Source organism: Suillus clintonianus, assembly GCF_016758775.1.
Source record: "Suillus clintonianus strain FC179 chromosome Unknown DEU56scaffold_14, whole genome shotgun sequence".
NCBI classification, from domain to species: Eukaryota; Fungi; Basidiomycota; class Agaricomycetes; order Boletales; family Suillaceae; genus Suillus; species Suillus clintonianus.
In genome coordinates, this window is record NW_024539238.1 from 527,631 (window position 1) to 547,064 (window position 19,434).

Below are 19,434 nucleotides of genomic sequence, written 5' to 3' on the forward strand. Positions count from 1 at the left end.
GGGTGTGGCCACACTCCGAGCTAATGTGAATGGCGATTCTGCCAGTGTCGCGGGTGATGTAGGTTGGGTAAGTAACTTCTTTTGTGAACGCAAACATTCCAAGTTATGCTTCGCTCTGCTAGTTCTTCACTGTTGAAGGTAAGCTTCATTGTAACCACACCCTTGTTTGCTGACAAGTACAACATGAATTACGCAGTTCCTTGTGATTATTTCTGGGCATGACAATACGATGCTGCCGGAATATAAGCTTGGCGACTTAGTACCCTACAAGGCATTAGAAGAGACTGTTACGATCCCGCGGCAGGCTACGGTCAACTTAGGGCCGTCGAAAGGACGTCCTGCCCCGTTTTAACGAGCCCATATGCCAAATGAGTCAATCCTTGAAATCAATTGTAGGTTATCGTAAGCCTGGAGACTTTTATGACCTGAACGACCTGCCGGCCAAAGTAATGAAGTTGGGAGACTCCTGTTTGTTTCTTTCAAGTCTTCGGAGGTAAAGTTTTGATACCTAACTTGTCCACGCATTGAGAATCTTGTGTCAGAACTTAGAATTCGCATCTGTACAACTTGTCAGTTACGCTGCAGATCTTCCAGAAGGGGATGTCGTCAATTACCTTTCGCTGTTACTGTCTTCGGACAGAGTTGACCAGTGCGCACCGGAAGTACGCAACTCAGGGCGGACGTCTTTCTAGGTGCAATCTTCGTGAGTGACCGCACTCGTCATTGGTGCATGGTGTATTTGCATATCCATATCTCCAATAGTTTTGTGTTGATTCTCTTCAGTAGGACCATCGTGAGCTGCGTAGCTGGACGGCTATATAATGCACCTGGTGCCTCCGTTGAAAGGCCAATATGAGCAGCTCACACATCATGATTCACTCAGTTACTCGTCTGCTCTTCATTGTTGTTGCAGTGGTTGTTCCCTCTGTCTATGCCCACATTGCTTTCTGGCATCCGAGCATGTGGGGCTTCAACGTCACAGACAAGGACCCGGCGTATTCTTACGACAACCGTCCTGTTGTTCCCCTAGCGCGTATGACGTTTAACGAGTGGTGGTTTCACAACCACCTTCGGTATCCTCCACACCCAAACGATGTCTTTGAACTGCCCGCCGGAAAACCCGCCATTGCAGAACTCGGGTGCAACAAGGGCGCGACAACGTGGTATAACTCGTCCGAAGGGTTAGCCATCCGTTATATGCTCCATCAGGAAGTATACTGACTTCAACGGTACAGTGGAGATGTCCGTCAGGGGGACTGGCCTTGCCCGAGATCCCCTTCTGTCCAGTTCCACACTAAGGGCATCGAGGACGTGAAGGGTTGTGCACTTGCCATTGTTCATGAATCGGACGTCAGCAAGATCAAACCAGAGGACTTCGTGGTCTTTAGCGTTAACCAGACTTGCGTCTGGCACAGATTCACCGCATTCCAGGTACATATTCCTACGACGACCAAAGATATTCTAAACCTGATAATAATAATATTAGGTTCCAGCTGACATGCCTGCCTGTCCTGGCGGAAAATGTACGTGTGCTTGGTTCTGGATCCACTCCCCTGACAGCGGCTCCGAACAAAGTAAGGCGGTTTCCTTTATTATTTGGTAATCCTGACTCGGTGCCTTCCAGTGTATATGAATGCCTTCCAGTGCACAGTAACGGGTTCTAAGCACGATGCACCAGCTCTCATGAAGCCTCAAGTTGCAAGACGCTGCGGAGCTGATCCTGAACACGGAATCACTCACACCACTCCCAGTAACTGTACGCACGGAGCGAAGCAACCATTGTACTGGCTGCAAGATGAAGGCAACAACGTAAGCATTTGGAAACCTTTCATGCGATGCTGAATTTAAATCTGATCTTATTAGATGTTTGAGGACTACATGGGTCCTCCTTTATACAACGACCTTTACGATTTTAAAGATGGAGCACAGAATGACATATTTGTGACGAGCATGAAAAATGCCCAGAAGCGGGATGCATATCAGCCTTCTCGCTCCTCAAGGTTTTGGGGCAATGAACTTCATGCTTCGAGGGAGGCGATGGTAAAGGACATTTAGGATGGGGTGCATTGAGTGCTTGCCTCGCCTTTTAGTTTGGACGAATCTCGAATTTCATGCGGATTAAAATGTACAATAGATGTTTAACAACGACACGCGATCTGCTTCTGTAGTTCAAATAAATTCCATGTTGGCGATCGAGCCACCGAGTCAAACCGGACGTGTGTATTATGCCAAGAAACGACCTGCAGTATACGGGGATAGCTGGAAGTCCGATGTCGAGGACAAGACGTCATGGCTAAATTTGAAGGTACACCAAGTCTTCGATCTCTGGTAATTCAAATTGAACATCATGCAAAAGGGACATAGTCTACTCAGTAACTCACTGTTGTCCTCGAACGAAATACTTCTGCAACGTGCACTGAGAACGAGCCCTCGGAATCAGGCAGATCTTTCGTCTTCGATAACCAGAGGGTGCAATCTGTCATAAATGTAAACGAAGGTCCCAAAGCAGGTTTTCTGATTGTTGATGCAAATGCGGAACTCTGGTTGAATGGTGCAGCCGCTGATGTTCCGTTGATCACCTAGATAAAATAAGAAGCGGGTGCAAGTTTGTGTAACAGCCTTACGATGATGGTTATCCCGAAAGTCTGAGCCAGCTCGCGCAATTGGCGCATAAACGTTGTCATCATGGCATGCCCTTGAGAAGATACCGCACTTAGAAATGGTAGCAAAAGTGGGGTTATGGAGTCGAGGACTACCAATCGGATTGTTGGTCCAACGGTCCTAGAGCTCTGCGATACATAACATAATTCAGGAACGAATGAGCGCAAAAAGATGGAGGCATACCGAAAGCGAAATGCGCAGCGCGCCGAGAACACCATGCACTTCCTCAATGCTGAAACCCAAGGATACCTGTAACCTCTCCAACACGTTCACAGATACCTGGGAGTCCTTCGTTAGATTATCACCACAGCATTGACTATTAATTTACCGCCAAGTCACAATGTCGTACTAGCTCAGCAGTCTTCTCTACAGAGAAGTCGCCAGATGTATCGATCCACAACGCACAAGAATCTGCATCAGCAACAAGACGCTGGATCACTATTTGCAGCGCAAGTGCCTGTCATCTCCGTTGTAAACTGATTCTGGAGAATATAATTCAAGTTATCTGACCGTTTTACCTGATCCTTTGTCTCCAGATATTTCAAAGACTCGAGAGCCACCGAAGCCATCAACAAGGTCATCCAGTTCCCTCACACCACAGCTGGCTCGAGAGTGTTTCTCAGATATCCGTCCCATGTCAGCAAGAATCTCATCTCCCCGATGTCCAGGAGCCGATGCCCGTTCTGCTACTAATTCGGTGAACTTTTCCACGTCTGAAAGCGTTACAGTCCCGAGTGGTAATTTCTTGATGATGTCCAAGCTAGAACCAAAGAAGAGAAGATCGGTATCCGTTCGGATGCCACACGAATGGTCGAGTGCTGCTACCAGGTCTGCAGGGATTGAGGGAACCAATGATTCTAAGCGCATGATGATGAACTAAGAGACGCGACGTGGAGTAACATCAAAGAACATGGCAGATCAAATACAAAGAAGACTTGGGAAGTCGTTCCTTCTTCAAGCATTATGATGGCGCACAGCGTTGTTGATCGCATCAACACACCTCTTGCTTTCGTTCCACAACCTGCCTTTTGGGGCTGTTTCACGAACTTGTGGTCAACATTAAGTCTTGACCATCCAAGTTGGTCGTGCGGACGATATCAACTGATGGCTGAGCCTCCCCAGACTGATGTCTCCCGTCCCTCGGCATTGCCCACAGCCAAGTTACTTCAGCGCCCCACTTTCAATCAGGCTCTCGTCGATCAGAACTCAGATGATTACCTTGATGCGATCGAGGAAGAATGGAACAAGAAACTAGACGCTGAGGTGGAAATATTGGTTGATGGTATGGTCGACATCGTTAGTCTAGCATCGGTAAGTGTAATACGTGCTTTCTCGAGCTGTACCTCAACTTCTGTAAGATTGGGGACAAGGACAAGTTTCGAATCGCACAAGAATCATTTCAGGCCGAATCTCGTGCCGAGTCTATGGTATGAAATCAAGCCCTGTCAACTACGAGTCGCTCATCATCAAAACGATCCAGGTCCGTGCAGCTAATTCGCTGTTGTCTATAACGCATTCCTTGAAGTTGCTGCTTCTCTTGTCCGATGAGGCTCAAATTGCCCACCGTCGGGATGCAGAACTCAAGCACGTACAGCTGGAGAAGAATGAAGCTCTTCAGAAAGTTGCCGAGCTTCTCGATGGGTTGATGAAATCAAAAGGCGAATCGTCGCAATAAAACGTCATTCCCAGGCTCATCGAATTCACACCAACCTTTCCCCAACCTTGGGGCTCACTGGTCATTTCTGCCAAGTAACCCCGGGGGAAAGTCCCGATATAAAACTCATATCTTGCCACGGAGCCTGCTCTTCTATGGAGTCTTGCTGGACCAGACTTTGGTTATCTAATATCATGGCATTGCACAAAAGGTCGAGCCTGGACGAACTGGCTCTCAAATTCCCTAATTCCTGGCTCCGAGTTGAGCCGAATACTGCTGTTCCAAGTAGTACACGGGAGTATCGGGGTAGATCTACGTCCAGACATTAGTCGTAAATTCTTACAGGATACCACGATCAAATACTACCGTGAAACCGTCGTTGGGCGTAGGTCCACTCGTTAAGTTTGAACCAGCTTGCCTAGCAATGAATCTCTAACCTGTTGATTTCAAATTCGCGAAGACTCCAGACTCACCAGATTAGTACACCTGTCAATCCGCCATTGATAACGGTGGAGTACCAATTCTTGTAGGTCGTGGTCTGGTTTTGGCCAGCAGATACACCAAACTCTTCCATCAGCACAGGTTTATTGCAGGTGGCCTGAGCATTATGGTGATTTTCGATCCATTCCTGGCCCCAGACCATCGCGCTGTCGGGCGATCAGGCTAGGGGCAAAAGTCGATGGATTGCGTGCTTACCTCGGGGTTTCCTTGCCCCAGCTGTACTAAGGCAGCATGGAAGATTTGATTTATCAGTTATAGTGTTATCAAAGCAACCAGTACTGTTGTTCAACGTACGGGGTATAGCTAGTTTCGTTTCAATTCCAGTCATGACCGTAATGACGAAGAAAAAATAAATCACATACGTGGAAAGTTCCAAAGTCAATGGTGTCGATGGCCAAATTAGCATCGAAGTCGATACCCTGAGAACCACTAGAGGTAAGTCAGAAAAATTTGTTCTGAGCCGAAGGTTTACGATCAACGTACTCGAATGCAAAGTCGGTGGAGTTGGACCAGTTGAACCAGCCCTCGTCTCCGAGGCCAACCAGGTGGTTGCTGTCGAGAGACTTAATGTAAGCAGACATAGTCTTGACCCAGTCCGTGATCGTGGTGGTGGTGCAATTACCTGAGGTGGCGCTATGCTACGTGAGGCAAAAAATAAATATTCAAAAACACTCGGAATACCTAGTGGAGCCAGTGCAACGCGGCTCATTTACTGTAAATTCCAGTAAGCATTAGAGATTATGCAAGGGAAAACGCGCCACTCACCCAGCTCCCAGCCGAAGATGGTGGGCTCGTCAGCGTACCTCTCAACCCACACCTTCACGTAGTTTTGGAAGGCGGCCTTCATGACCATAACGTGAGTGAGAAGCGTAATAGTCAAATACATGATATGCACGTACAATGACCTCGGGGTTAGAGTAGAAGTAGTCGTGGGGTTGGCCTTCGCCGAGAATTTGGTTAACGTAGACGTCCATTCCGCCATAGTCAGACCAGTTATTCGTGCTAAATGTATGTTCAGGTGCAACATGTTACACAAAAGTACCTGACGCACAGCGTAACAATGAGGCGAATGTTTTCTGCCTTGGCGGCAGCCACAACATTATCTTGCTCGAACTGTTGAAGATCAGTCTGCAGGAATAATGGACCAGATTTGCTTACCGAAGTTCCCAAGACCAGTTGAACCGCAATTAATGATAGATGTGCTTCCGTTCCAGAGCTGGTAGTAGTCGCCGCTTGCGGAGGTGACTTCGTTAAAGCCCCTGACAAGGCCTTGTCAGCGATTGTTATTTCATATGCTTAAACTTAGCTACAAACCATGTTCTGACAGTAGTCCCACCTGTTTCGGCAATGTCCTTGAATGTGACATGCATCTCGTCAGTGGTGAGACCACTCAAGCCAACCCAGTAGGAGTTGGAGCTGCAAAAATGGCTTTTGCATGAGGACCTGGGTACACATGATAATTTTTATGCGCACCCAAAAACGGTGTATGGTTGACCATCGAGGGTGAAGCATTGACCATCAGCCTTCACGAATGAGGTCGATTGCCTAGGCATAGGTTTAGATAACTGAAGATGCCGTCAGTCAAAAGTCATGGCTATATGATCAGACCACTTACCGAGACAGTGACCGAAGCCAAAGTAAAAAGACATGCCTTGAGCTTCATGTTGTAATCCCAGCCGTAGCGCAGACAATCAACATATTCCTCCACTCGACTTATAGAGGCCTACGGGGGGGACGCGGAAAAACTTTTCGCGTCACCGGTCATTCGCGAGTGCGCGAGATTTCGCCGTTCAGTGGAGAGTTTATTTTGGGAAGCAATTGGGAATCGTCCGCTCGTGGCTGAGAGTTGTTCGACAGCACTAGCTAGTAACACACGACCGCATTAACCAGGCCGCCGACGTCGATATGACCGGTTTAATCATTCTTCGAAATTACGAGCGCGGGTTGCAGCAAAGGAGTGAGATGTAAAACACACAGGCGCATCCCAGAGACAGCAACACGTCTTTTCAACTGATTAGCCTAAGTATATGTTACATTATATTTACTGTTACACACCGTCAGTTTACCCACTGCTTATCTCGCTCCAGAATTGATCCAAATAAAAATCCGTCTTAGAGGAAAATAAAATCTGACTTTTTTGCAGGCGGTGACTAAGTGAACCCCGCACCATGATCAGCGTCACCCCACAATGTAGGCGCCATGCACCAGGATGCACAGATTGCACCGTGATTGATGGCGAACATGATGAAAGGACTTGAGAACAGTTAGCAACAAGGCATGAGAAAGGGAAGAGCCAAGGAGCACCTGATATTGACTCTCGAGGGATTGAATGATTTTGGATCCACATGGACGAAGTGTCGTGTGTTTTCATGGTGTGGTCCGGTGTCAGGTGGATAAGGAATCGGAAACTTGGACTGTGTGCATGCGATATTCGTAATACAAAACATGTGACATCCTACAACATCTTCTCACTGGCGATCAGTTCCTCCAGTTTATCAACATATGTACCACTGAGTCGTGAAACAGCCATGAGCGGCCGTCGAACGTAAGTTTCTCCATATCCGAAATGTTTCGAGATCAGTGCCTTCATAGCACCAACTCCTCCAGCCTTGCGTGTTGCCCAATCTCCCTGACCTAGTTGAGCTTGAATCTTCATAGCCTCGTCGATCTTTCCTGCCTGGTAGAGTGCGTACAACTTCATGTGTAGCTTAGGCACGAGGTTCGGGAGCGCGGCAATAGCGCCAGCACTTCCAGAAAGGAGTCCCTGTAGGAGCACCTCTGATACACCAGCGAGAGTGCAGAATTCTGAGGGCGGCTTGACAGAAGTAATTCGGTGGAGCTTTCCAACGTTTCCACAGGACAGCTTAGTGCCTACAATGTTGGGGTGCTCTGAGAGTGTGAGGATAATATCGGAGTCCAGGTCGATGCCGGCAGTGACGGTTGGGAAGTTGTACACCATGTATGGCAAAGGTGAATAATCTGCAACCTGCAAATTCGAACAAGTCAGCGGTTCAGCCCAGCCAATCTTACGGAAGGCTCACTTCACGATGGTAGTTGATGATGTTCTGTGTCGTCATGTCTCCAGGCCAGACGGAAGGTGTCAATACGAGCACAAAGGCAGCACCAGCATCCTTTGCATCTGCGCAGAGCTTCTTCGTCTCTCGCGCAGATTGGGCACCGCAACCTGCAATAATAACAACGTTCTGGAAGCCATTGTCATCTAACGTCTTGCGAGTAAGGCTGATGGCCTCTTTACGCTCGTCGTGTGACAAGTGTTGAGCCTCTCCATTGCTTCCTTGCACGACGATACCTGTGACACCTCCCTGAGAAGATTGAAACATTAGTCATCGACTGACAATCAGAGAGTCATAAGTTTGTTTATACCTGAGCGAGCCGTAAGACATGAGACTGTATAGCAGGGACATCAAAGTCCTCGTTCTCTTTGAAGAACAAGACAGCGGGCACGTAAATTCCAGAAGGGGGTACCGCAGCTTGCATGTTGCAGATACTTATCGATCTGGTTGGAGAAAAGAAATAATGGCTGATCTCAGTGCTCTGGCAGTTATATGGGGTTGGTCCCGCGACATCTTCTTCTTCTTCTGCCGGAGCTCCGAGAGCACGATTGGTATGATGACGGTCAGCTGGGGGAATCGGACCAGCAACGGACCGGCGATGTCTGTCTCACATGTTTTGCGTAGGCCCTGCCGCTGACTCAGCAGGCGTGTCACGTGATCTGTGGTCCATTAGCGCAGATGCAGCATCATCGACACGTTATGTACTCTTCATTCCGCCGTCGTATATCTGCCGCCTTGTTGCACAGGAAAGTCGTGACATATGGCTTTGCTGCCAGCAGAAAGGCTGCTGAATCGCAGAGGCCCGTGCGCCGCCAATTCGGCACGTTGTTAACATCTTCACAAGGCTCTGTCCGCCTGCGGCAACGGCATGCATCCCAAATCCCTGCCGCCTTGCGTAACCTCCACGTCCGCGCCATTTCATACTCGTCTATACCTCGATTTGTTGCCCGAGCATTTCGTGTACCGATAGCTGGTGCTGCTCTCGGCGCAGGCGGACTTGGTTACGCCAATTACAAGTTTGAAGGTGAGTTCTCATACATCATACGTCTCCTGTGCGTTCATGTTACCGCGACAGAACTGCGCGACAAGTCTACTGCTTGGATATCGTCTGTTCAAGGCGTAGCCACGGATTTTATAGACTCGGCTTCAGACGGCATCAAGTCAGTTTCGTCTCGTGTGTCGGCGGTCCAATTGCCAGACATAGAAACGCCTCAGTTCCTCAAGGATCTCTTCGCATCTGTGGAGAATGGTGAGAAGTCGCGAGAAGAGAACTCACAGGGAGAGTCCTCGAACCGACGGTCGCCGGAAGAGAATTCCGCTATAGCAGCTCTTATTGCTGCAACTTTGTCTTCCCCGTCAGATTCAAAGGCATCATCTAATGAGTCCGACGGAAACGTTGATTCAAGACAGAACCAGCTTATGCATCTCACGAGGAAGCTTATTGAGATCAGAAGCATGTTGCTGAGTATTGATCAGAGCGACGCGCTGAAACTCCCAAGTATCGTCGTCATCGGCAGCCAGAGCTCAGGAAAGAGCTCAGTACTAGAAGCCATTGTGGGGCACGAGTTCTTGCCCAAGTGAGAAATTGTATTCATCAATTATGATTGTGCTGATGATGATGCAGGGGCAACAACATGGTCACTCGCCGTCCTATAGAGCTCACTCTAGTCCATACGCCCGCCAAGGCCGATGGCAAGACTCCCGAAGAATATGGCGAGTTCCCAGCTCTTGGCTTGGGGAAGATTACCAACTTCGCCCACATTCAGCAAACCCTGACTGACCTCAACCTTGCCGTCCCCTCCTCCGAAGCCGTCTCTAACGACGCCATTGACCTCCGCATCTACAGTCCCAATGTTCCCGACCTCACCCTCATCGATCTACCTGGCTACGTACAGATCTCATCTCTGGATCAGCCAGAGACACTCAAGGAAAAGATCGCAGGTCTATGTGAGCGGTACATCCGGGAGCCAAATATTATTATCGCAGTCTGCGCAGCCGACGTAGATTTGGCAAATTCTCCTGCCTTGCGAGCGAGCCGAAAGGTTGACCCCTTGGGCCTGCGGACAATTGGTGTTATCACGAAGATGGATTTGGTGCCCGCTGAACAGGGCGCGGCAATCCTTGCCGGAAACCGCTACCCTTTGCATTTAGGATACGTGGGCGTCGTTGCCAAATCGGCAGGGAAGAAGCCCTCGTCGCAGTCCGCAAGCGCTGTTGCAAAACGGAGCGAGAATGATTACTTCGGCAATAACCGTGATTACTATGGCGCCTCATCCTCGCTGATGGTCGGTACTGATACTCTCCGGCGGCGTCTGATGGAAGTGCTCGAATCTTCCATGGCGTCTTCGCTTCACGGTATCACCAATGCGGTGCAACTTGAGCTCGAAGAGGCTACCTACCAGTTCAAAGTGCAATACAACGACCGGCGTATCACCGCCGAGTCGTACGTCGCTGAAACGGTGGATACGCTGAAATCCCGGTTCAAAGACTTCACTACGCAGTTCCGGAGGCCGCAAGTGCGTGAAAAGCTGAAGATGATGTTGGACGAGAAGGTGATGGATGTGCTTGAACAACTGTATTGGCTAGACAAACGGACACCGGAGCTCGGTGTGCTTGCTGCGGACTCGAAGATAAAACCTCAGGATGTGGAACCGTATTGGCGACATAAGCTTAATGCGGCATCTTCCCTGCTCACGAAATCTGGCGTTGGCCGTGACTCCACTCTTCTCGTTGCTGATGGGTTGCGTGCTCTTATTGATTCGATTGTGGCCGGAGACCCTTTCACATACCACCCCCGAGCAGCTGAAAGACTGGTGCAGTTCTCACATATGATATTGCGGGAGCGCATTGGCGTGACGTCGGACCAGGTCGAGAACTGCATTAAGCCGTTCAAGTACGAGGTAGACGTTGATGAACGGGAGTGGGAGCAGGGACGCGGGCGCGCAGCGGAGCTATTTCAGACGGAGGTGGCGATGTGCGAGAGCAAGCTGAAGGAGATCAAGAAGAAGGTTGGTGGGGGTCGAAGACTCAGTAGCCTCCTGGGTTATGTTCGGGGCTTGGAGGAGCAGGCCAGAGAAAGGAAAAGCAGACGGTTGGCAGGAGAAGAGGACGTGCAAGAGGAGCCAGAGCCAGAGTCGTATCGGTATCCCCCAGGGCAAATTCTTGATGGTGAGATTCATTAAGAGTCGTTGGAATGTATGCTGATGCTGCTGCAACAGCCCGACACGCTATGTTGTACAGTGATAGGCTGTCCATTCTTAAGCTTCGCCTGGCCGCGCTCAAGTCCAAGCGGTGCAAAGCAGGCCCCGAGAGCGATGTGCTATGTCCTGAAGTTTTCCTGAATGTGGTCGCCGACAAGCTTGCACATACCTCTACTATGTTCATCAACATCGAGTTGTTGGACCACTTCTTCGACCAGGTAAACATGTCAGATTGATGGTGAAACATGTACTGACGGGTGTATGTTCAGCTCCCCCGAGGGATTGATTCACGTTTAATATACGACCTCGACCGCAAGGAGATCGAGGAGTTTGCCAGAGAGAACCCTGTTGTCAAGCACCACCTCGACTTACAAGAGCGTAAGGACAAACTTGAGGAGGTGAGTCATTTGATAGTAGTTTTCACTCATTCGACTGATGACGCTATCAGGTTATGAAACAGCTGAATAGCTTGTCGACTCTCCGGGCAGATGCTCAACCCACGCCACGTCGACAACGTGGGCTTTTTGGAGGGATGTTCTGAGCTCAGACTTTCCACCTTCTTAGCTTAGACGGATATGTTCATATATGTGTGATAATCACCACTCCACATCTACATATTGCAGTGCGGAAGGATGATCTCCATTTTCCAAAAATACAAGTATGAGCAATGGACACAGCTCTAGAGTTTTGACTGGAGCTTGGTCAACTAGGGAACAAATTGGTTGTGGCTTCAATTACGAGAATAAGATTGTTCACCTGAAGGACGGCGGCGAGTTTCGTGGCTAACATGATGTTGCCCTTGGCTTTCAGCTTTCCAGTGAGGAAAGCTTTCTGGCCGTCCAGCTGTTATGCCACGTATTAGTGATTCACAACTGAATTGACCGCTAAAATACAAACCTTGCCAGAAGCAAGCTGTGAGAACGTGTCATCCGACATGATGAGTGTGACATCCGCTTTGGGTGAGGCGAGTCCCTTGAGAATGGCACCATTCTTTTTCAGATCAATGGTCCAGACGGCCTCCTTCTTGTCGTTGTTCGTTATTCGGAGCTCGAAGATGCCCTTGGTCTATATAACATTGTGTTAGATGAGCGAAAAGGCTTGTGGTTCGCGGTACTTACTTTCTTTACTTGTGCTTGCTTCTGTGCATCGGTGAAACTGTCGAATGCACTGTGAAGCTCAACGAAGGTGTCTGAGGCCTGGAGGGGTGTTCCAAGTCAGTACACGAAGAGAAAGGAGCATATTCAGTGACCTTGAAGCCGTCAACTTTAATGTCGGACATGGTGATTGAGGATGTTACGAAAGATGAATGCGCTGCCTTATGAGAGAACAACGATTATCATATGAAACTTGTATGCCACGTCCAAGTATCAATTGCACCCGATGAATGGTGTATGCATCGTGACAGGATTGCTCAATGCTGCTCATGTCTCCCACCACATTGTGCGGGCATCGGTCGTGGAATTCGCAGCAACCTAGTGCCTAGCCATGGCCTGCTGGCCATGCACTCACTTCTGAAACGAAACGTGTTGGGCAAAGTATGATAGAATTTAGAATTTAGAAGCTGTGCACCCTTAGTCCATGAAAGGGAATCGGCAAATGACAAACGTTTACACGCCGCTGCTTGCCTCGTTACATTCCTCGCTCCGTTCCCCTCGTCGTTGCCGACAACGACGACCAAGTCTCCTTCGACATCATCTATCACGACTATGAAATACATAGAATTCCCAGAGTTATCACGCCTCTCGCAGGCACTCACACACGAGGGCCCCGAATGCTCCGTCCACACTCGTATTGAAGCATATAGCTGCAAGAACATTAAACGCGACAAGAAACTCTTCAAATCCCTTGAACACGCCTACAATGATGAGCTCTCCCATTCACCCCCACTTCCTTCATGGCTTGACCGCGAGCCTGAGCTCACCCCTTTTGGACCCATGGACAAGCAAGCATCCCGCAAAACGCTCTACCTCCTCATAGCCACCCTCAATATCGCATTTCCTGACTATGAATTCTCAGATGTCAGACCCGCACACTTTAACAAGGAGAAGAACGGCGCGAGCGTGCTTAATTCGCTCAGCACAACCCTTCTCTCTCCTCACCGTGCCGGTATGAGCGCTCCACGCACATACTCCGCTTATCCTCCCACGTCGTCCACTTTCTTCCCTTCGTCTGTCCCAACCACCTCGTCATCACCTCTTCACCACATGGTCTCTAGCCCCCATGCACCTCCCCAGATAGTTTCTGGCACACACCCAACCTTGTATCGTATATTGGATGAGGTCATTGGTCTGGCAGATTGCCAAGTCTTCTCATACTCCCCAGATATCGATTCTGATCCCCACGCCAACGACTCTGACGACGAGGATGATGTTGCGTCTGTTGCAGATGAGGACTCGTCCGACGACCCGGATGATGAACCCCCTTTTGAGTTTGATGACTATGACGTCGACGAGTTCTTTCCCGATCCTACCAGCTCGCGACCCACTTCCGTGTCCCTGCGACAGCGAATACCCTTCCGCCAGAATAGCGGGAACACCAGTAGTAGTGAATCGCCCGAGCGCAGTACTTTTGCCCATGTGCGGTTAAAGCGGCGTTGTGGTGCACTCCTGTGGTCCTCGCACTGGTTCTTCCTCAACCCTAAGCTGAAGCGAATAGTCTTCATCTCCGTCTGGGCCCACACGAAGAACGCGCATATGAGATGGGATGACGAAGAGTGGTCCGGGATGGGAATGGACAGTGAAAGCTACAGTGGCGTTGGCTCTGCACCGAAGAATGAACGGTTCCATGGATGGGAAGGTGGCATTGGCGCGGGAGCACGGGCGATGGGTCTTAGTGCGTCTGCTTGATTGGTGAGGCGCCATCCTGGCAGGATTCCTGACGAGTGCTCATCTCTCGGTTAGCATCTCCATGCTTGCTCAATCGATCCTTGGACGAATTTTCAGTTTCTTTTCCGACCTTTTTATGATTCTTGAGTTTTGGCCGTCAACCGGCCTTCGAGCCTCATCAGCAGTCTTGGATGCCCTGTACGATACCGTCGTTTACGTTAGCTTCTGCATGCACGGCTCGGAGGAGTCAGTGGATTCGCATACTACGCTCCTACTATATGATTTTATGCTGCCGCGGTGCTGGCGAGTGTGTAGTTTGTATCAGTATTTATGACTTGGGATTTTTGACGCCTTCCTTGTGGGTGGTACGAGCGATGTAAATGCCCGGAGGTTGTGATGAGACACGAGAGTGGCGATACAGCGTATGAGTCAGAGCCGGACTCCAAGATGTGACTCGTGATGGTTAACTATCACACGCACATCGCGTTGCGACAAGCAGCTCTTACTTGGGCTTCAGAATGCTCATAAAGTAGTAGCCTGGAACGCAGATAGATTTGATCAGTCAACAGAACAGAAGGGGGTCCGCACTTCGTAGGCTTGATGATATTCAGGTCATCTTCAGTGTCGACTTTGGCCCCGCCAGTCGCGATCAGCCCTACCGCTGCACGCGTACATTCAGATCGCGTCCATCATATGAATGTGATTGAGAGATAGCCCATCATCCCGATTACAACAGAGCTGATTACGATGACAAGGAACAGCGTGGACGATGAACAAGTTCAAGATGAAGGAATCGGTTGAAAACACGATTGTGATTTTGTGAGGTGGTCGCAAAATTTTGGTGAAATCGATCGTAGATGCTTAATCTGGAAGGTCCTCGAGGTCGAGGAGCGGAAGCAAATATTGTCCTTCCGTTCAGGGGGTCATGACCCCCCACTTGCTTGGTGACAACTGCCAGTGCGACATATACTAGATCAACTACACACATAACCACGAAGTCTGACATTCTAAATCCACACCTATGAATCAACATGCATGCTACTCCTACTTTATCAAACATCTAGCAAACGCACCTCGAGTACAGTAATTCATTACCCCCTGATCAACAGGTGAGGGTATCAGTCCATGCGAATGGGAATATTGATATCGTCCTTGACCCAGATACAACCATCGTCACTCATATCAAACATTGAACCATCCACCCACCGCCTCCAAGCCATCCTATATCCCTTCTCCAAGTTCCTCGTCCATCGCTCCGTATCGAACAAGGGCATGGTATCTCTGTTCAGGAAAAGACACCGTCGCAGGTCAAGCAGGTCCCCGCTTGCTTCCACATTGCCATTGGGTTGCACAATGTAACGCATGCCGTTTCCTAGGGCAACCGCGCGTTCTTCATATTCCTCCCTACTGGATACCACCATGTACTCGCCAAACCCTGTAGCATTGGCCAAGCTCGCAGCAACCCTAGAAGACATCTTGTGGCGGTGGCTCGGCCAGGCGCAAGCGATCAACGGCGTGCCGGACCAGAGAACGCTGGACAACAGACAGTCAATTCAACATTGTGTGGCGTGTGCAACCACTCACTCGGCTGCAACAGTGTGCGCGCTACACTGAATAGACGAGTCAGCTTGTACAGCGAGCATTTTATTACCAAAGTCTCACTTCTGACGTGTCAAGAAAAAGATCAGGAACTCGGCATCGGTAGATGTGATGGTCTTTTGCAGTAACATCTGTGAACCTGATGCGTGATGCTATCTCGGTACCTGCCCACTCCTTGGCGGTTTGGATCAGGTGGAATTCTCCAGCAGTAGGAAACCGCAGTAACCAAAGAATGCTACGTGGAACCCGCGCTAGAATACGAAGCCAAGTTGCAAATATGTCCTGACACAAACTCAGCGACCAGTTGACAATATCAAAAACTGCCAGAAACTCACGGGATCGATCTGTTTTGTCGCTCTTTGTCAGTTGTTCACCTATAATAAAAATGCAGTCCAAACCTTGTACAACTTTGTGGTTCAAAAACAAAAATCAACAACAGCAAGCGAAGAACCAAGAACAGGGCACGTACTTGATTAAAATTGGCGAAAATGACGACATCTCTGAAACAATGATCAGACAGGGTTGTAAGAACACGGTAGCAACGCCTACAAGGGTAAATTAGGAAACAGGGCTCGTCTTAGGTCCGTCCTACATTTGATTTCATCATTCCAGAGTTTTTTCGCTGGCGTCTGAGCACGCTCCCCGACCAATTTTTTTTCGTCATCTCGATAAGACTGTCTGTGGTCGGTGGCAAAGTATGTATGCTAATGAAAAATGTCAAAATTAAAGATCCCCGAGCAATGGTAATACAATTCACTGGCATGTATATCGGACACTCAGTGCTGAACACACGTTAACCTCGATCTGCTATAGGTGTTTGGAAGGACGTACTAGATCCAATCGGGAAAGGATGATTCTGGATCACCCTCCTCTCCTACTGAAACGCCAGAATCACTGTTCTGGCAGCAACGATTCAGGCTTCGTTTCCGATATGCTTGAACCCGTGCAAATAGGTCGACAGGACATGTGATGGTATCACAGACAAGATAGTCACACCAGCCTGAACAAAATGACAAGTCGGGATAACGATCAGCACTGTATTCAGCAAAAACCTACTGGCTGCCAGGGTTCCAGCATAACCCATTAACGAGACCTGGACGGGACTTGGTCTTGCAGCGAAAATTTCGTTCCTCGCTCCTCTGGTATAACCGCCCAAGTCGACAACTATGCTATTTTGTTAACAGCACGTCCTGAGGGAGTTATGCGACGTACGGATATGTATATGATCCTCCTCGATCCGGTTGACGATGTCTACATTTGACCACGAAGAAACATCGAGAAAGTTGAAGTCGCCCTGCTCAAAATGCAGTCGGAAGACTGACCCATCTGATGGGCTCGTCGCATACAAGAAAATGCAGAACCGGTCCCGGTCGTGTAGCCGGAAAACTGATTTCATCAGATGGCTTAAGGGATGATCACTACGCTATGTGAGCATTACAACGAGAAACAGAGTATCAGCTAGATGTACCTAAAGTCGCTGGACACATAACCGACGTTAATACGCCGTTTCAATGGAGGCGGCGGCGGGAGTGGCACTCTGTCTGGTGATATCTGGGTCATTATAGTATGTGACACACGAAGGGCATTTCTGTGTGCAATGCGTCGAATGGTGCGGCTGGGCAATGGAAGCGTGAACTTTGGAGGATGTAAGCCAAACACCTGAAAGACATATTGACGGAGACTTGACATACGGTATGAAAAGGGAGCACAGTTGGAACCTTCTGTAAGAGCGCTGAAGAAAGGACAGAGCCAAACGGCCTCGAAGCGGGAGCTGCTTTCAGCGGCGAATGTGGCACCTCTTCCCCATAGAGTGTTTCTCCGTAAGTTTCAATGTAACGTCGGTGTTGCATCCTCGTTCGGTACCAGTCGATAAGGCGCATAAGGAAACTCCCTTCGTTGATGAGAGGTTGCCGCCCATCAGAAACATCTGTGAAAAGGCAAAATCGGTGAACCCATCTTCTTAAGTTGTGGTCGCATTGATGTCTTGATGTAGCCAAGGCTACAGTGAGAAGCCAGTCATCAACACTCTTCTCGCCGAGGATGCCGATGTTCTGGTGATGAAGCTCCAATAGGTGCTCTTCGCATATTGCTATTGCGTTTGTCAACCAATGGTCTACGGAGTATTAAGCTTGTATTGGTGCAGAAGGTTACAAATTACCTCGCGCTGTCCAATTGCAGACAGCATTCATCGACATGCTCAATCCACAGTAGGCTTCTACAAGGCCTGGATTTATGGTTACAGCCTTCAGGTAATAAGGGACTGCATCTGCAGGACAGCCCTACGAAGTCAAAGGCGTTTGGATATAACAACTTGCATGGGAAGCAGAAAATGCTTACCATATCTTTCAGAGTATTTGCCATGTTAACCAGAGCAATGTCTAATTCAGGGTGTAGTTGCAAAGCGTAGTTGAATACCCTTCCATTTGTCACGTGTATGTAAGTCTCGACTGAAGTTAACTTGGTACAACTCACCCAACTGCATAGGTAGTATGGCCCGCATCTTTCAGCAGCGAGCCGAAATTCGAAAGTAGGTGGGGATGCGTGGGATCGATTTGCAATCCTTTCTCGTAGTAAAGGCGGGCGATATCTCTTCCAGACGCAACTTGTGGCGCACTTGCAGCCACATTGCCGTTCATGCTGCATAGAACGACACCAGTATCATTGAATGCAGAGGCACTCGGAAACAATGACAACGCAAGATAGTGAAGCAGGAGGACCAGCGCATTGTTGGAACAGTGCGGAATATCAAGACCGAGGTCGGAGATCGATGCGCCTTCCTGGATGCGCCGTGCAAGGGCGAGTAACGCAGATGAAGTTGCAGTCTTGACTTGATATGTCGATTGGCCAGAGTGAAACGCAGCCCATACATCAGAAGCGGTATGCGGGGAAGCGAAAACGACAGCCGACAGCATCCGCGCCTGATCTGGAAATAGCACGACATTGGGCAGTGTTCCGGTAGTGGGATCCAGCATGGCATCAATGAAGCCGTCACTGGCATGATGAACTGCGTGCACCAGTGCCAAGCTAGTGTCGTCGAAACGTGGAAGATGATTGGTGCTAGCAAAATCTTGGATTGCGCCCAAAACATTATTCGGTTCTGGCGATGGCGGTAGCGTGGAAAATGCAAACGATGCAAACCAGCTGGCAAGAATGATGTCTCGGAATGTAAACGTGGTTCCGGAGGACAGCGGTGGTGAAAGACGGATACCCGCTTCAATCGCGTTAACATAATGATGTAGAGTAGATGATGTGTTGCCGTCTACTTTTTGTTGGATGTTTGCAATGGATGTGAAGACATTCAGTAGACGATGGGCATGCTGAGGGGTCACTAGCACTGACGCAAGCAGTTTGTCGTTTGCTGCTTTCAAATGGGCACATAAATCACGGCAGAACAGTGACGCCTGCTCTGACAGTGTCGGTGATATCAAGAGTTCCGACAAAAGGGCGTCCTGCTTGCTCATTTAAGAAATGAACCGAGGACTATATTTGCAACATACCAAGAAATCCCAGTCTGGGGGATCATTCTGCAGGCATGTAAAGATGGCGTTACTATCGGCGCTAAAAGTTTTGGACCTCATCGTCAAAGAAGGTGGTCAAGTCGCGTCTCAAATATTTAAAGGCTTTCGTGGTGCAGCACTCATCGGGACATTTTGCCCAATCAGAAAAAGGGTTATGATGCAGCTGCGCGTCTTGCGTAAGGCTTGCACCCCCATGTTTTCTTATGGTTCGACGTATTGTCCGCTGTGGGAGACTGTGGAGAACGAAGCTTCGGCATTTCGGCATCAAAACGTATCTGTAGATTCAGACGAATGATGGAAGAAATAGGCACAATGCCGGCTGGAAGCGTTACTTTCTTTGGCAGGAGATCGGCACCTTTGGCATTAAGAGGGATCGCGTTTTGGGACTGCGTGTATGCCGAG

The 19,434-nt window shown here is 49.2% G+C and overlaps 9 protein-coding genes across 9 annotated transcripts; 4 read left to right on the plus strand and 5 right to left on the minus strand.

The window, feature by feature from the left end:
- Positions 1-517: 517 nt before the first annotated feature.
- On the plus strand, positions 518-2,083 carry DEU56DRAFT_978492 (uncharacterized protein). The gene is made up of 5 exons (XM_041359699.1): positions 518-1,181; positions 1,236-1,431; positions 1,487-1,574; positions 1,625-1,809; positions 1,864-2,083. Exons 1-5 carry the CDS (start codon positions 853-855, stop codon positions 2,053-2,055), a joined length of 990 nt encoding a protein of 329 aa, XP_041211862.1. The 5' UTR covers positions 518-852; the 3' UTR covers positions 2,056-2,083.
- DEU56DRAFT_785409 (P-loop containing nucleoside triphosphate hydrolase protein) lies at positions 2,084-3,653 on the minus strand. Its single transcript, XM_041352270.1, has 6 exons — positions 3,172-3,653; positions 2,990-3,118; positions 2,845-2,940; positions 2,625-2,789; positions 2,382-2,579; positions 2,084-2,325 (listed from the first exon to the last, which is right to left on the minus strand). Exons 1-6 carry the CDS (start codon positions 3,526-3,528, stop codon positions 2,224-2,226), a joined length of 1,047 nt encoding a protein of 348 aa, XP_041211863.1. The 5' UTR covers positions 3,529-3,653; the 3' UTR covers positions 2,084-2,223.
- On the plus strand, positions 3,654-4,163 carry DEU56DRAFT_785412 (uncharacterized protein). Its single transcript, XM_041352271.1, has 2 exons — positions 3,654-3,972; positions 4,020-4,163. Exons 1-2 carry the CDS (start codon positions 3,766-3,768, stop codon positions 4,092-4,094), a joined length of 282 nt encoding a protein of 93 aa, XP_041211864.1. The 5' UTR covers positions 3,654-3,765; the 3' UTR covers positions 4,095-4,163.
- Positions 4,164-4,558: 395 nt separating this feature from the next.
- Positions 4,559-6,479, minus strand: DEU56DRAFT_730677 (glycoside hydrolase family 5 protein; the record flags this gene model as incomplete). The annotated part of the gene is made up of 15 exons (XM_041348185.1): positions 4,559-4,627; positions 4,682-4,733; positions 4,789-4,962; positions 5,012-5,037; positions 5,111-5,119; positions 5,179-5,245; positions 5,300-5,449; positions 5,498-5,528; positions 5,582-5,657; positions 5,716-5,818; positions 5,868-5,919; positions 5,975-6,075; positions 6,131-6,232; positions 6,290-6,381; positions 6,432-6,479. 15 exons carry the CDS (start codon positions 6,477-6,479, stop codon positions 4,559-4,561), a joined length of 1,152 nt encoding a protein of 383 aa, XP_041211865.1.
- Positions 6,480-6,794: 315 nt separating this feature from the next.
- DEU56DRAFT_134049 (uncharacterized protein) lies at positions 6,795-8,486 on the minus strand. Its single transcript, XM_041344709.1, has 6 exons — positions 8,201-8,486; positions 7,858-8,139; positions 7,121-7,802; positions 6,984-7,069; positions 6,872-6,926; positions 6,795-6,818 (listed from the first exon to the last, which is right to left on the minus strand). The coding sequence occupies exons 1-3, from the start codon at positions 8,312-8,314 to the stop codon at positions 7,272-7,274; spliced, it is 927 nt and encodes a 308-aa protein (XP_041211866.1). The 5' UTR covers positions 8,315-8,486; the 3' UTR covers positions 6,795-6,818; positions 6,872-6,926; positions 6,984-7,069; positions 7,121-7,271.
- Positions 8,487-8,573: 87 nt separating this feature from the next.
- On the plus strand, positions 8,574-11,706 carry DEU56DRAFT_785420 (P-loop containing nucleoside triphosphate hydrolase protein). Its single transcript, XM_041352272.1, has 6 exons — positions 8,574-8,914; positions 8,966-9,467; positions 9,515-11,058; positions 11,109-11,308; positions 11,360-11,488; positions 11,539-11,706. The coding sequence occupies exons 1-6, from the start codon at positions 8,590-8,592 to the stop codon at positions 11,629-11,631; spliced, it is 2,793 nt and encodes a 930-aa protein (XP_041211867.1). The 5' UTR covers positions 8,574-8,589; the 3' UTR covers positions 11,632-11,706.
- DEU56DRAFT_785422 (sterol-binding-like protein) lies at positions 11,707-12,488 on the minus strand. Its single transcript, XM_041352273.1, has 5 exons — positions 12,340-12,488; positions 12,209-12,286; positions 11,988-12,155; positions 11,847-11,933; positions 11,707-11,796 (listed from the first exon to the last, which is right to left on the minus strand). The coding sequence occupies exons 1-5, from the start codon at positions 12,367-12,369 to the stop codon at positions 11,770-11,772; spliced, it is 390 nt and encodes a 129-aa protein (XP_041211868.1). The 5' UTR covers positions 12,370-12,488; the 3' UTR covers positions 11,707-11,769.
- A 308-nt stretch (positions 12,489-12,796) lies between these two features.
- Positions 12,797-13,936, plus strand: DEU56DRAFT_730907 (Maf1 regulator-domain-containing protein; the record flags this gene model as incomplete). The annotated part of the gene is made up of 1 exon (XM_041348199.1): positions 12,797-13,936. The coding sequence occupies one exon, from the start codon at positions 12,797-12,799 to the stop codon at positions 13,934-13,936; it is 1,140 nt and encodes a 379-aa protein (XP_041211869.1).
- Positions 13,937-15,033: 1,097 nt separating this feature from the next.
- DEU56DRAFT_909655 (glycosyltransferase family 41 protein) lies at positions 15,034-19,092 on the minus strand (the record flags this gene model as incomplete). Its single annotated transcript, XM_041357118.1, has 17 exons — positions 15,034-15,448; positions 15,500-15,525; positions 15,578-15,796; positions 15,850-15,858; positions 15,913-15,921; positions 15,984-16,014; positions 16,064-16,218; positions 16,272-16,296; positions 16,346-16,514; positions 16,571-16,678; positions 16,727-16,932; positions 16,983-17,149; positions 17,206-17,627; positions 17,673-17,793; positions 17,852-17,930; positions 17,987-18,963; positions 19,012-19,092. 17 exons carry the CDS (start codon positions 19,090-19,092, stop codon positions 15,034-15,036), a joined length of 3,219 nt encoding a protein of 1,072 aa, XP_041211870.1.
- Between the last annotated feature and the right edge of the window lie 342 nt (positions 19,093-19,434).

Coding starts and splice junctions, on each gene's coding strand:
- DEU56DRAFT_785422 (XM_041352273.1), bottom strand. CDS start 12,369: ATGTCCGACATTAAAGTTGACGGCTTCAAG. Junction 12,287..12,339: donor TTAAAGTTGACGGCTTCAAG/GTCACTGAATAT, acceptor ACACCCCTCCAG/GCCTCAGACACCTTCGTTGA. Junction 11,797..11,846: donor AACTCGCCGCCGTCCTTCAG/GTGAACAATCTT, acceptor TTTGTTCCCTAG/TTGACCAAGCTCCAGTCAAA.
- DEU56DRAFT_134049 (XM_041344709.1), bottom strand. CDS start 8,314: ATGCAAGCTGCGGTACCCCCTTCTGGAATTTACGTGCCCGCTGTCTTG. Junction 8,140..8,200: donor ATGTCTTACGGCTCGCTCAG/GTATAAACAAAC, acceptor CAATCTTCTCAG/GGAGGTGTCACAGGTATCGT. Junction 7,803..7,857: donor TCATCAACTACCATCGTGAA/GTGAGCCTTCCG, acceptor TCGAATTTGCAG/GTTGCAGATTATTCACCTTT.
- DEU56DRAFT_978492 (XM_041359699.1), top strand. CDS start 853: ATGAGCAGCTCACACATCATGATTCACTCAGTTACTCGTCTGCTCTTC. Junction 1,182..1,235: donor TGGTATAACTCGTCCGAAGG/GTTAGCCATCCG, acceptor TCAACGGTACAG/TGGAGATGTCCGTCAGGGGG. Junction 1,810..1,863: donor TGCAAGATGAAGGCAACAAC/GTAAGCATTTGG, acceptor TGATCTTATTAG/ATGTTTGAGGACTACATGGG.
- DEU56DRAFT_785409 (XM_041352270.1), bottom strand. CDS start 3,528: ATGCGCTTAGAATCATTGGTTCCCTCAATCCCTGCAGACCTGGTAGCA. Junction 3,119..3,171: donor ACAAAGGATCAGGTAAAACG/GTCAGATAACTT, acceptor CGGAGATGACAG/GCACTTGCGCTGCAAATAGT. Junction 2,941..2,989: donor TACGACATTGTGACTTGGCG/GTAAATTAATAG, acceptor AAGGACTCCCAG/GTATCTGTGAACGTGTTGGA.
- DEU56DRAFT_785420 (XM_041352272.1), top strand. CDS start 8,590: ATGTACTCTTCATTCCGCCGTCGTATATCTGCCGCCTTGTTGCACAGG. Junction 8,915..8,965: donor CGCCAATTACAAGTTTGAAG/GTGAGTTCTCAT, acceptor TTACCGCGACAG/AACTGCGCGACAAGTCTACT. Junction 11,059..11,108: donor CCCAGGGCAAATTCTTGATG/GTGAGATTCATT, acceptor CTGCTGCAACAG/CCCGACACGCTATGTTGTAC.
- DEU56DRAFT_785412 (XM_041352271.1), top strand. CDS start 3,766: ATGGCTGAGCCTCCCCAGACTGATGTCTCCCGTCCCTCGGCATTGCCC. Junction 3,973..4,019: donor ACATCGTTAGTCTAGCATCG/GTAAGTGTAATA, acceptor AACTTCTGTAAG/ATTGGGGACAAGGACAAGTT.